The sequence below is a fragment of the Harpia harpyja genome, chromosome 3 (assembly GCF_026419915.1).
Source record: "Harpia harpyja isolate bHarHar1 chromosome 3, bHarHar1 primary haplotype, whole genome shotgun sequence".
Taxonomy (NCBI): domain Eukaryota; kingdom Metazoa; phylum Chordata; class Aves; order Accipitriformes; family Accipitridae; genus Harpia; species Harpia harpyja.
The window spans coordinates 76897231-76911013 of NC_068942.1; the positions used below are offsets into that span (position 1 = coordinate 76897231).

Here is a 13783-nt window from a genome sequence, read left to right on the forward strand (position 1 = left end):
GCCTCCGCTGTCTTTAAATCTGCAGAAGACTGTGATTTAGCCACCAACTCTGTCTGCAGGGAGCTGCGTCCCCTTGCAAACAGCAGAGGCATGACTTTGCCTTGGCTTTCCTCCGCTCTTCCAGAAAAGCGGTGATCAGCAGCTGCCTGCCCTAGAGCAAAGCAATTGCCCCTATCCCTGCCCTGCTGGCTGCAGCGGGTCGGAAGAGGGCCGGAGCCAAAGGTACCCATGTCCTAGGTTTCTTTATCCCAGGAAACTGGGTGAGTCTGCAGTGCTGCCTGTGGGGTTGCCTGCATGGTGTGCATGTATAGAGGGGAGAGGAGCTGCTCCTTTCCCCACAGCTTGGGGGTATCCAGGAGTGAGGAGCTTGTGGGTGACATCCAAGGTGTCTGTGAAAGGTCCCCAAAGACAAGCCAGCCTGTTGACCAGGCCCCAGCTCACCACAGAGGTCCAACGTCACCCTTTGCAAGCCTTCAGGCTTTGCAAATGGAAAGAGATGGAGAGCCGCCAAGTAAGGAAGGAGCAAGAACTTCTCCTGGGCTTTCAGGGAGGGGGACAGTCCAACTAACCTGTGTTCCTTGAAACCTTAATCATGCCTCTGCTCAAAGTACAGACTTCAGACTTGCTGGCTGGTCTCCTGGGTGGGCAAATATTTTTGGTGTCACGTATTCACGGTCAGGAAATGGAGTGGCTTGTAGTTGTATCGGTTCTTCACTCTACCTGAGTGAAGGGTGGAATAAGTCTCTAAAAACATCCTTCAGGGAAGTGAGATGTCTGGGGAGGATTTTTCCTGTCTCTGGAGTAAACTCATCTTTTGCAGGGGAAGATACATAGTGGCAGGTAAATAAAGGAGAGACCTTGAAGGAAAGGACATTTATAGCATTAGTTATAGCACATATGGCCCGATCCTCCTTAAGCAGAAGCTGGAGCCAGCAGGTTGATGCTGATTTATGACTGCAGTGGCTCTGCCCCACATTCTGCACTACTTTGAGAGGTTTAACTTTTAATACACTTTTGAAAACTTTTTGATTGACTTTCAGATGCACCCTTGGTGCCCCCACCTTCTAGAAACAGAGAGAAATCACTTAACATGCAAGGAAGCCGCATTAGCACTTGGATCAGAGCCTGCTGCCTCACCTGCCTCAGCAGAACCTCCCTGTTTCTCTTTTTAAATTTTTTTTAAAAATCTTTTCTGATGTTGCTCATATTCCCTCACTCCTCCTTGATGTTAAATATTCTGGATCCTATTTGATGCTATACAGGGTCTTTTCTCCTAATGTTTTTATTGCTGCCAATAAAGGTGGTCACCAGGAGCCAGCATACACTGGTCATCTGGTCTTTCTGGCACAGGTCATGTTGCGATGGGAAAACCTTGGGTTAAAAGAGAGTTAGATGGTGATTTTTGAGCTCTGTCTCTTTGCCTGCGTCAGCCTCACTCCGCCGTGTCCTCTCTGACCTAGATTTCCCTGGTGTCCCTTGGGCATTAGATTTGATCCTGATTTGTGGCCAGCAATGCCTTGTCTTCAGACTCTATTTGTTGGCTCCCAGGGCCTCGTACTTCCTTCCCTGGTGACAGTTTTATGCAGGTGTAACTCTAGTGCCTTTGGTGGAGCCGCTCCTGATTTACCCCAGCCCTCAGTGCCTGACAGCTGGTTTTCTCCCTGAATTACCGTGCCTGACACATCGCTGTAGGTGTTATGCATCGTCACAAAATTAATTTTCCTCTCGAGAGCCCTCAGTGATTTCAGCTGAACTTCATTGCTATTGTCGCTCTGTCTCCCTGGAAGATTCATGCCACTGGGGTAGCTTCAATCGTGGGGGATGGGGAGCCAAGTGCCAAGCGACCCTTTCTTCCTTTTTTATCAGTTTTTAATAGCTGGATTTCCATGAGGTGTTGTGGTCAGGTGGCGTAGAGAAAACTCAGCAGTCCCTTCCACATGTGCATCAGACTCTTGCTCAAAGACTTGTATTTCAGTAGAAGCCCTTCTCCAATACTGGCTTTTACCTCCCTGCTGCTGAGCCCTCTCTCCCTGGGTGTGGAAGAGCCTGAAGCTGTAGGGCAATGATTTCTGTCCCGGGTTTATCGCAGCATCAAGAGCAGCTGGCGTTGGCATTTTTCTTTTTTCCAGGCTAAGTTTGAATCTGCAGCTGAGCGGCTGTGGATTGCCTTACAGCAATCATGCGAAGCTGAATTTTTAAGTAACTGGGATGTACCAAAGGTGGGGCTGGATGTGCAGGAGGTGCCTGTGGCAGAGCCCTGGGATGGAGGCTGGGCAGGGGAAGAAGGTGTTTCTGCAGGGGGTGTTGAAAGACAACCTGGGCTGAGTTTGGAGAGTGACAGACTGCTTTGTAGCAGTTTGGGGGTAAAAACAGTGAATAGCTGAAGTTCCTAAATCATGTTTGAAATGGGATTTAGGTATTTTAGAACTTAAAGGTGAATGACACTTAGCCAAACACATCCAGATTTTGTGAGACACTTTGGTGTCTAGTGCTCTAAAGGGAGTTAGGCCCCATTTCAAGTCATTGGAAAGAATGATTTAGGTGCTAATTCATTTAGTGCTTGGAGTGGGACTCAGTGGAGTTTGATCATTCTAGGGGAAATGTGACTACAGTGAAATAAGAATGAATTATTCTCATAACCGGGGTTTAATTATCCTTAGCAAAATGCATTTGATAGCATTTCAGGCAGTACCTTAGTGTCGCTGAACCCTACCGACCAGCCATGTTACTCATATCACAGGAGTGAAAACCTGCATTTTTCCTGAACCAGACTTTTGTTAAAACTTACTAAATGATATTTGTATCCTTTTCTGATAATTATGAAAATCTGCTGCAGCTGCATTTCTAGCAGGAGCATTTGCAACTTTATGCACATTTCAAACAGTTCTTGTGCTCCTCTCAGGGCTCATTTTTCAATGTTCCTGATTTTTTCATGCCGTCTAGAGTACTGGGGGGGCTGTCATGGACCTTAAACCAGGGTTTTACTGCCAGGTCAAACTGGAGCTCTCTGAGACCATTTATTGAAGCACAAAGCCTAGAGGGCATGTGGGGGTGGGAACCGCTGAATCATTTACTATGGGTTCACTTTGCACACTGGCTGGTTGGCTTTGGGGAACCTGCTGAACATCCCCTGTCAGATGCCATGAGCTCTGTGGATGTCCGTGGGAGCTGAGGCTGTTCAGCATCACCAAACCAAGCTCCACTCCTCTCTTTGACTTGGCTTGGTCCAGGGTGCACCATGACACCCACAGTGCCTACTGAGCAGCAGCAAAAAGATGGACCCTGGTATCTTTTCAGAGTGGTGCTGGCAGGGAGACGATAGCTCTTGTGGTGCAGAGTCCACAACAAAAAAAAAGATGCTGTTAATAGTCTGCTGGGGTGATGGTGCTAGCAGCGCAGTGCGTCCTGCGTTCCCAAGAGTGGATCTGTCTTAATCTTATTAAAAGCTCATCAGTGTTTCTTACACATCCCTCCTGCAGACAGGGCTGTAGCACTCAGCAGCTGAGCCAGGACCTGTCCAGTTTTCGGAAGAAATCCGAAGTCAGCTGGGGCAACAGGAGAACCCCCCAGCCAGGATCTTGGGAAGCCACACGGAAGAACCACGCTTTGGCATAACATGACGGTGACCTGGCACCAGCTGCTGGGGGGAGTGTCTCAACCAGGCAGCCCCCAAACTGAAATTCCTAAAAGTGTTAGGGCGTCCAGGGGTTGGATCCTGAAAGATATTTGTCCCCTGCTCCAGCCTCTGTGCTTACCAGGAGGTGGTGAGTTGATAAAGGATGCTCATCCTCAGAAGCCAAGGTTTTTTGGGGGCTGGGATCCCAGCTGACCCCCACCTGCACATATATTTAACACATGGAGGACTGAAATGGGGAAGCCCTGGAACTGGAAGCTGCAATGCCTGCTTGTAATACACAGCTAAAGCTCTGGGGCTGGAGGCTGTAGTAACTCATATCCTCTGCATATTGATCTGCAGAAGGGGTTTTACATGCATCAAAGCATATCATTAACTTGTTTGAGTTTAGGACTTGCTTTCCATCTCAGGCGGGATGAATCAGAAGTCACTCCAATGAAGTCAATGGAGTAACCGGAGTGTAAAGACAATTTCCGCCCCCCCCCATCCTTTTGCCCTCCTACCTGTGCAGGAGACAGCACCAGCCTCTCTGCATGGCAGCGTTTTCCTCTGGCTGCTGTGGGATCTCGAGGGGAAGGATGAATAACTTGCACAGCTGATGCACTGACTCATTCCTGTCCCCAGGAGCTAAGGCGCAGAGCTGTCAGCTGCTCTGAGACAGCGGGAAGCAGCCTGCTTGCTGCTCTGAGTTTCCCCAACACATTCAGAACCCATGCAGAGAGCCAGGGGGAAATAGTAGAGTAGGAGCATGTATTCTTCTGATACATCCAATTTTCTTATAGCATCTATTGTGCAAATGAATCTCAAAATTACTTTCAGAGTATGGCCATACACTTCATATTTGCGAGTGCTGTGACTTGTGGAGTTATATCTTTCCTGCAGTCAGCAACGTGAGAGTTCTGGAGGAAAAGAAGTTGCTAACCTGTAAAGTGGGTTTGCAAATCCTGAGCTAAAACAAAGAGCACCATCTCCTGGCAGCTGGGAATAGCTGGCACTGCTACCAGGGATGCATGCCTAGTGCAGTTCTCTTGCAAGCAGCTTGCTGCTCTTTGCATCTAACCTATAGCATTCGGAGGTAGTATAGCTCAGGGCTGGCAGCTGGCTCTGGCTATTGAGAAAGGCTAATCCCGGGGAGACTGAGAGCTGATTTAGTGGTGTTATCCACAACATGGTGATGCCTGCACTTGGCATGAGAGGTCTCAGCTGTTTGTGTTTCAGACTCTACTTGAGCTGACACACAAGTACTCAAGGACTTTTGAGGTTTGCATGGATATTGAAATGTCTTAGGTTAGAAAATTAATGGAGAAGGGTCTTGCAAAATTGAGAGCACGGCTTCCAAATGGTACCCTCAAATATCCCTGGGGGTGGCCAGCCTACTTCGAAGCATTGTGTGATTTGGCATGGGGCTCAGAGATGCCTCTGCCATTCGTGCAAGCTGCCCTTGCCGCTGCTGGGAGTGGTACTAGCAAAGGACGTTTGGAAATCTGCGGAGCTTTCCTGAGGTTTGAGTTGGACTTGAAATCAAGCAGAGAGGAAGAAACAGCTTGGTCTGGATCTAAGACAACAGGGTGTGCTTTGAATTTGCAGATAGGCTTGGGACTGCTGTCCATCTGGGTACTGTAAAGAGATGTGGAAACATGATAAAACACTGAACATCTGTATAAAGATGTATATGACTACAGATGAGATCATAGTAAGGCAATATAATGTGAGTTTTAAAAAGGAAGGTAACTGAGTTGGGAAACTAAAAAGAAACAGTGAGACATCATATATAAGGGTCAAAAGACCAGAAGTAAAAAGTCTTGCCCTTTTTTTCTCCTTTTTTCAGGATAGGTTAGGAATAAGAAGCAGCCAAGGTCAAGCATAGGCTTTTTGCTAGTGGCTGATGACAAAATTGTAAATTTGGTACAGAAAAGGCAGGATGTTTAATAGCTACTTTTGTTGCGTATTTGGAAGCAAGCAGGAAGATGCATCTATCTGGTGGTCATGGATGAACAATAAAAATGAAGGAGAGGCTGGAATGTAAGCTGCTGATGTGGGGCTGGGAAACGTGGTCTGTGCTGGTCATCAGAGAGGACCCTGAGCTGTGGTTTGATCTCCAGATACAGATGTTTAGGTGGTGGCAAGGTCTGGGCAATATGACTCTCCTGCATCACTGTCAGGTGCAATGGGATGCCATGATGGCTCCTTGGATTTAGACAGTCAGCCTTGCTATGAAATCAGCCTTTCTAGGCAAGAGGGTAATTATGAAATAAAAAGCTTGGCAAAGTGCTCAACCACCTCCTTCAGTCTTTAAGACAATATAGGATAACTTTTTAAGAACCAGGCTTTAGTTTGAGTAATGAAAGAAAGTCACTGCATATCCCTGAGCTCTGTGGTGCCTTCAGGAGTCTTGGATCAGAGCAAAGTTGCTGTGCTGGAAAATGCTCGTCGCTCAGTTTTGGCCTCTTTGTTACCTAAAGTCTCTGGATGACACCTAAAGGGCTGAGGTACTGGGAGTGCCATGTGGCCTGAGAGACCCTCTAGCATCATTTGGAGCCAGTCAAACAAGAGTACTCACCTCGTTTATGGGCCTTTGCCTATTATTATCTCTAGTCCATAAATTACCGCAAGTCAGGGACTGTCCAAACAGGACAAGGTGGATCTTGTCGCCAGGAAGTTGTGATCTGCGTGGACATGGGAGAGAGCTGGGGAGACCCTGCTCCTGGGAGCTACCAGCCCTGCAGAACTGGGGTAGCCGGTAATGGCTCCTAAGGCTTAGTATCCAAAGCAAAAGTCAGAGCCAACTATTTAAAAGACTTACAGGAATTTGCTGGAAGTGGCTTGCTCACACTATTCTGCTTTTGTCTGAAAAGGTCACTGAAACCTTGATTCCTCCAGTTGCAACCAAAGATCCTTCCTCTTCTCAGTGCAGCTCCAGGCTGTAAAAATAGCATCATCTAATTAAAGATTAGTTCCCCCCCTCCTCTTCTGAAAAATTAATAATTCTGACTGAATCACTGACATAAAATAAATACTGAACCTCACATTGCGGGGTTGCCAGCTGTTCTGCAGAACTGAAATTTCATGTCCTTCTGTGTCAGTCTGTCTGTGCCATTGAAGGTCACCAGAGTTGCATGTGAAGATTAAGAAAGGCAGGTTAACGTGGAAACTGGTTATTTTGTTGAAAATTGAACACAATATTCTGAAGTGATCAATTTTAAGAACACTGAGCATACTCTAGTTGGGGAAAAAAAAAAGGCAGTTTTATTTAAATTAGCTCTTTTTCTTGTCTATCATCCTCAGCTAACTTTTGACTTCCTCTTCCAGTGTACTGCAGCAGTTTAGCTTGCATTGATACAAATTGGGCTTTAGCTGCCTTTCTTAAATTAAGAGTTACTCTGCATGGAACCAATGATTTCTAAATTATTTCCTGTGTCAATTGCTAAATAGCTCTAAATCCAGTGCTGTAGGAGAGGATTTCTGGAGCATTCACTTAGTTATTCTGAGGAAACAAAACAGTCATTTTCAAATTTTTTTTTCCTTTACTGCTGATGAAAACACATGTAACTTGCTGCACATCTCAGCTGTATTTGAATGATTGAATCAGACCCATTACTTCTTAGCTGGTCACAGGAAGTAAAATTATTTCCCGAGGGCTCATATTGCAAGAAAGCATGACTGCTGCTTTCAAGTGCTGAATAGTTTTGCTTTACCTGAATTGGCAGGCAAGTTTTTGGGCACATTTGAGGGAAATCCAGATTAAAAAAACCAAGCCTTTGTAACAAGGGTAAATTCAGATCTGATACTGCCATCAGTTACCAGTGCTATTCAAGGCTTCTCCTTCCCACGGATATTGAACTAAATAAACTTAAAGTCAGAAAGGGCATTGCTTAATCACCAGGCTCTGAATACACTATTCTTCAGCAAAAATCTGCTCAGCTATTATAGGTTTCCATGTCTTTAATAGCCAGCCTAATAGCTGATAGATTCACACTTCCCAAATAAGAGGCAGTTTTACCAATGGCTTTAAATCATTCCCTGTGGAAATAGAGTTGCATTAAATCCTAGTAATTAGGCAATTTCAGCTGTCTTCAGTGCTTTTGACTCTGCGGTTGCCTTGAGATTTGGGATCCCTCTATGTCCTGCTAATGTGAACCTTCTCTCTACTCACACATGCACATGGACATGCTCACACACCCTTTAACTCTTTGTCTTCCTCCTGAACCCCAGTAAGAAATGCATTTTCTGGTTTCATTGTTATTTGCAAAACCACTGCAGAAAGAAAAAAAAAAAAACAGGTTTATGATCGACAGTGAGTCCATTTTAAATCAGCTCTTGTGTTAACATCTGCTACAGCATTGGTTTTGTGCTATTTGAAAATGTGAAGTGATGTTTCTGTCGATGACTCTTTCAGGGTTATTTTTTCTTTCTGTTGATGAATAACATAAAAAATAGGATGATATTTTCCCAGGCTCTCTTTACCACAGTGGTTCTCCTGCGAGCTCTCCTGGGTTGCTATAACTCCTGCTATGAAGCACCCGACACAAATGCATTAGAAACCCTCTCACTGCTCTATTGATCAGCATTAGTAAGTGCTACAAATTCATGTGCATCTGCCTCGCATATACTGTGGACAAAGCAGAAATGAATGCTGCAAACAGCATCCATGAATATTGGTTTGATGGTGACTTCAATTTCCTTTGACTATGTTTGTGCTCTCTCTTTACTAGCAATAGTGGGATGTTTGTAGAAACAGATTTTTTGCTCACTGATGGTGTTGTGACGGTGTATTTTTCATGAGCACCCAGAGCAGAAAGTACTGCTCAGCCATCTTGAGCTCATTCAAAGCCACTCAGAATCAATGAGACTTTTCTAGTGAATTCAGTGGGCTTTGGATCAGGCCCAGTAGGCACTGAGGAATCATCTAATGAAAGAGCAGCCCTGAAACCCCATGATTTAGACAGCCACTCACCCAGCACAAATAGTAAATTACAAACAGCAGATACTGGCAGCAACAGGCATGAATAGTCTGTAGTCAGCAATTCACAGCCCGAAATATGTTGGCATAAACAATGCATCAGATAATTCCAGCTAACCAACACATTTGTGAAAATCCAAGCCTGTTTATTGATAATTTTCAAAAAGGCAAGTTCAGCAAGAAAAATATTTGCAAGCAAAAGAACCTATCCCTTTTTGCTTACTGATCATTTAGAAATGTTTTTTGGGTATGAGCTGTCTTTGCGAGGTACTGGATGATGTCAGGTAGGATCAGATGTGGCTGCTGGGCAGCCCAGCTTAGCCCTCTTTCTGCTTCGGTTTCACTGTGGTTTTCTGCTTAGGCTCTGTTCTCATGTACCTTTAGCTGATGAGACTGAGTCATTTGGAGCAGTGAGGATGAGAGCTGCCTGCAGCGAAGTACAAAAGGATCTTGCGGCCCTGAGTGAGCTGGCAGGAAAGTAGAAGGTGAAATTTAGAGTAGATAAATGTAAAGTTACACAGATAGAGAGGAAAAAAAGTCCCAAACTCACATGCATAGGAAAAATCTCTGCAGCGACCCTGACCACTCTGAAACAAGATCTTGGCTTGATCATAAATATTTCTATGAAAAGTTCTATGCAGTGCTCCACAGTGGTGAGAAGAGCAAACTAAAAGCCAGGAATAACTGGGAACGGTGATGATAATTTTTCCCCTGCTAGCTACAGCACCCCTTGCTCTGTGCTGTCATATGGCAAAGGCAGCTGCCGCGAATCCCTGGCCACGGGCTCTCAGGGTGTGGGGATGGAGCTGCTGTCAGCATCGTGTGTGCAGTAGCAGATTAGCGGTGAGGGCTGGTGGGCAGCACCCGCAGTCAGTGAGGATGGACACACGGGAGCAGATAGCATAGCTGGGCTGAAAAGCAAAGTGTGGCACTTTGGGGTTGCTTTTTCCCTATGCTGCCAAGTTTCCCATGTAAAAGGAGGAGCATACTGTTCCCACCCTAAAGGTGGCCCAGGGAAGAGAATTTGCTTGCAAGTCATCATAGCACCAAGTGATGCAAAAATATCGTGAGGGAAATGGTCATTCTGCCTTTGTGCAGGGCTTGGGTTGTGCATATAAAATCTGGCAAGGTTTTGCAGTAAAACAAAGCCTGCAGCTACACACTGAACGGTGTTAAGGGGAAAAGGAATTGCTTCAGGACTCACTAAATGAGCTGCACATGCCTAATGCATGGAGGGCTGTGGGAAAAAATAGTTGTGATGGTATCATTATGTGTGTGCAAGGAGAAAGAAAATAACCAAATGCAAGTAGATCAGGAGCTTTCACGCTGACACTTCCCAGCTTCTGGCTTTGCAGCTGCAGCAATGTCCCTTTAATATTACTGTTAAGTTTGCATTGTGCATGGTAGCCCAGGACTGGGCACATGTGGAGTAGGTCAGGAGCCCCACATCTCTTGCAGGGTGATGAGCAGAGGTCGGAGAAAGGCAGCCAGCCTCTGCGATGCAGCGTGCATCAGTGTACAAGCAGTTAAGAGGATACCACCTTCCTATAGGCACCAGCTCCTTCAGACATTAGCTTTGTTCCTCTACATACCCATTCCCTCAGCCCCTATAAAAATTTGTCTCGCCACATCCCGCCTCCCTCATGGGGGATCTTGCTGTTCTCATCATCGAGCTGTGCTTTATATTAATGCTGCAAATAGAAAGTGGCCATTGTTTGTAATTTAATTAGCGTCATCCACAGGCACTTAAAGCTTGACAGAGGGAATTAGAAGTACTGTATGAAAATGATGCATGGGCGTGGGTAGAGGTTTAACTGCTTTCATGCCAGCATGCTTTGTAGATGATGCACACAGGATACAGCTTTCTGGGCACATGGAAATCACTAAATGAGGGTGTTTAGTCTCTGCCCTGGTGTTTCACAAATTTAGGGTGGCTACTTTTAAAAGAGCAAATGAAACCTAAAACTGCCTACCAACTTTCTATCTCAATTTCTGTCCAGCAGATTTTTTTTCCAGCAGATTTTTTTTCTTAATGAAAAGTTTCCTTAGGGTGAAACTCTTCCATTTCTCTGTATTTAAAAAAAAAAAATATATATATTTTTTGCTCAGGATTGTTTTTGTTTTGGACATTGGATTTTTTTTTATGGTTATTGGATGGTGAGCCCCTGAGTCAGATTGTGAGGGAGGTTGTGGGATTGCCATCACTGGAGATTTTTATGCACAGGCTGGGTAAACATTGGCCGGGTATTCTTAGCAGCTATCAGGATCATTATAGCTATTTTAAGATACAACAGCAGCTGGAAGCCTCGTCTGACAGATGTGCCACTATGTCGCCCAAAGGTATAGTAAGAGACAGTCCCAAAGAGCTTCCAAGCAAAGCCAAGCCTGGTGCACAAACTGAATCTAAAACCAGCAGGGAACGAGTACGGCTTTGCAGAAAGATTGATGCGTGCAGGCATTTGTCTCTTCATTGTGCACCATTTTTGTGTCTTTGCTTTAGGTGTCACAGCCTCATCGCACCTCTTTGACTATGGCTCCACTGCCAATGGAGGTGACAGCTCCTTCTACACCTCTCTGATCTCGGACGTCCACTACACCACCCCACGGGACTCCACCTATTTCACGGGCATTTATCAGCAGGAAAACAGCCCCATTCCCTGCTCCGGCAGCACAGAGGGGTTTAACACGCTGGGGCATCCTGTTCAAGATGTGACTGGGTTTGAGTCCCGTGGCTTGTTTAGCTCAGATTCGGGAATAGAAATGACTCCTGCAGAGTCTACTGAAGTTGATAAAACCTTAGCAGATCCCATGAAAGTAGAAGCTTATAAATACATGGACATAAGTAGATCAGAAGAAATAAAATACCAAGAAAAACATGACCCTGACTCAGAAGATGAGAGCCCAGGCCTTATCGATAAGTACCAGGGAATACCCACTAGGTCCAGCCACACTGCTGAACCACAGCGGATGGCTTCAGAGAACACGAAGGCAGCCAAAGAGCAAGACCTGCTTGAAGACACAAGGTCTGGAGATCAGCACAGTGCCTCCGTGGTTACAGCCCCTGTCAAGATCACGCTCACCGAGACAGAAAGCGGCGGGGAAGCTGCCAGCAAAGAGTCGAGCCCGACTCAGCCAGAGACCAGCCTGAAGCCGAGCCATGAGGTGGTACCAACGGTGACGGTGTCAGAGCCAGAAGATGACAGCCCGGGGTCTGTCACGCCACCGTCGTCTGGCACAGGTAATGCTTGTGCATGGCACCATTTTTTTTGGTATTCAGAGAGTGGTTGCAATTGTAGCCCTACGTGTTGGAGAATTACTATGGGTTTGTGGGGTCTAAGTGGATGCGAGCAGACATTAATGGGTCTCCATGGCTGGAGGTGTTTCTACTCTGTTCAGGCACCATGCTTTGCCAACCGAAGGAGGATGTGAACTGTGCTGCCCATCACTAACACGCTGCTCAGGATGGGCTGCCCTTTCTCTGTGAAAAGAGGGGAAGACAGGGCTGGGGATCCACAGAAATAAGTTGCCGAGAGCCACTCACTAGTGTGGCTGGGGTCAGATCCAGGCTTGCTGAGCCTGGTCCCCATGGGGATCTTTAGTTGTGAGTTGGCGGGTGTCATTGGGGGTATTGTCAGCCAGATGACAGTTTGGGCTGGATCCCAGTGATTTTGGGGTCTCTTGGTCACCCTGGCTGGCCACGCTCCAAGAGGAAATGAGGTGTGTGGGACCAGGGTGCTGCAAGTGTCTGGGTTCATTTTTTTAAATTTTAATGGCTGTTTTAACACCTCTTTGCTCTTGGAGAGAATAAGGTGAAGTGCTGTTTCCAAGTGAAAGTGCTGCTTTTAGAAAGTGCTGAGGAGAGAAATGCTGTCACCTCATTTACAAAGGGGACTGCAGGGACAAAGGGCCAGTCTCTTTTAAAGGCTCCTGATTTCTATTGGGGAAGCACCAAAATCCCATGTTTATACATTTTTTATTGTCTGATTACTGCAGTAGGACATAATATCTATTCCTCATTTTCCATATTATACACTGCTAAAATATGAAAGTAGTATAGTGTTTTTAAAAGGAATAAAGTTCTGTGACAGGAAACAATTTTCAGACTTGAAATTAAATTTCAACGTCCTGGATCAAAACCCTTTGACAATGAACATTTGACATTTGACAATGAACATCCCCAAGCTGAAATTTCCATTGCTTTGGCTTTGATGGCATCTAGAAGCACTTAAAAATCAGCTGGAATTTCCTTAAAATGGCAGTCTGGGATTTCCACTCACACTAGTATCTACCCTTAGAGAAATACCTAGTTCCTATCCAAAATCGAGTGTGCATTTGTACACTTTCACACACAAAAAAAGAGATAGAGTCCACCGCAGCTATGATTTTATCCTGCCTGCATCAGCCAGAAACTTTAGATAATAAATAGACATTAAAGTCCCATTTTTCTTCTTTTATTTGACTGCGTGACATCACACGCTACTTCTGAGGCATGCCGTTTTTTATCGATTAACACTTTTTGCACTGCAAGGTAATTAAGAACTTCAGGCATTAACTGTTATTTATTCAGTCCTTGCTGACTGTTCAAAGCTGGCTCCATGACACTTGTTAACTTTATCCCATCGTAACAGCTGAATAGTGCGTGGCTGAGCCTCAGGGCTGCTGCCTTACTGGGAGGCACTGGTGTGGCCAGCATGATTGCTGGCATGGGAATGTTCCTCTCCATGGGTTAAGCTGATTGCCAGCACTGCCCAAGCAGCCCTGGGAGGTCCCACTGCCTTGCATTGGGGTGCTGGAAAGCCAGAAAGACTGCTTATCTATCGCGTTAAGGAAAGAAGCAGGCATCTTCTTTTAGGGGCTGGCTCCCACAGGGTGTTTTCTCTGGATTTCCCCCCTTTCCCGCAGCTGGGGACACGCTGCGCTCAGACTCCGCGTTCATATGCGAGGAAGAAATGTAAAACCTGCCCTCACTATTTCTACTCAGTGACCCAGCAAAGTCGTTGCTCCTAGATACTCCTCAAGCATTCTGGCGAAGCCCCCAGTTCCCCCCTGCTTGGATCAGGACTTTTGAAAACAGTTTGCTTTTAATTACTGGCCATCATCTTTCTGTGGAAGGAAGACGTGGTCTGTTCATACACTGCGCTGGCACTGAAAGGCAGTGGGTATTTATACGCTTCCCCATGCCAGCGGTA

At 45.9% G+C, this 13783-nt stretch overlaps 1 protein-coding gene across 1 annotated transcript in view; it reads left to right on the forward strand.

The window, feature by feature from the left end:
* Positions 1 to 13783, forward strand: part of RTN1 (reticulon 1) — a 122268-nt gene that overhangs the window by 56999 nt on the left and 51486 nt on the right. The window contains exon 2 of the mRNA XM_052783483.1: positions 11095 to 11832. Coding sequence (XP_052639443.1) covers positions 11095 to 11832 — 738 coding nt within the window. The remainder of the gene's footprint in view (positions 1 to 11094; positions 11833 to 13783) is intronic.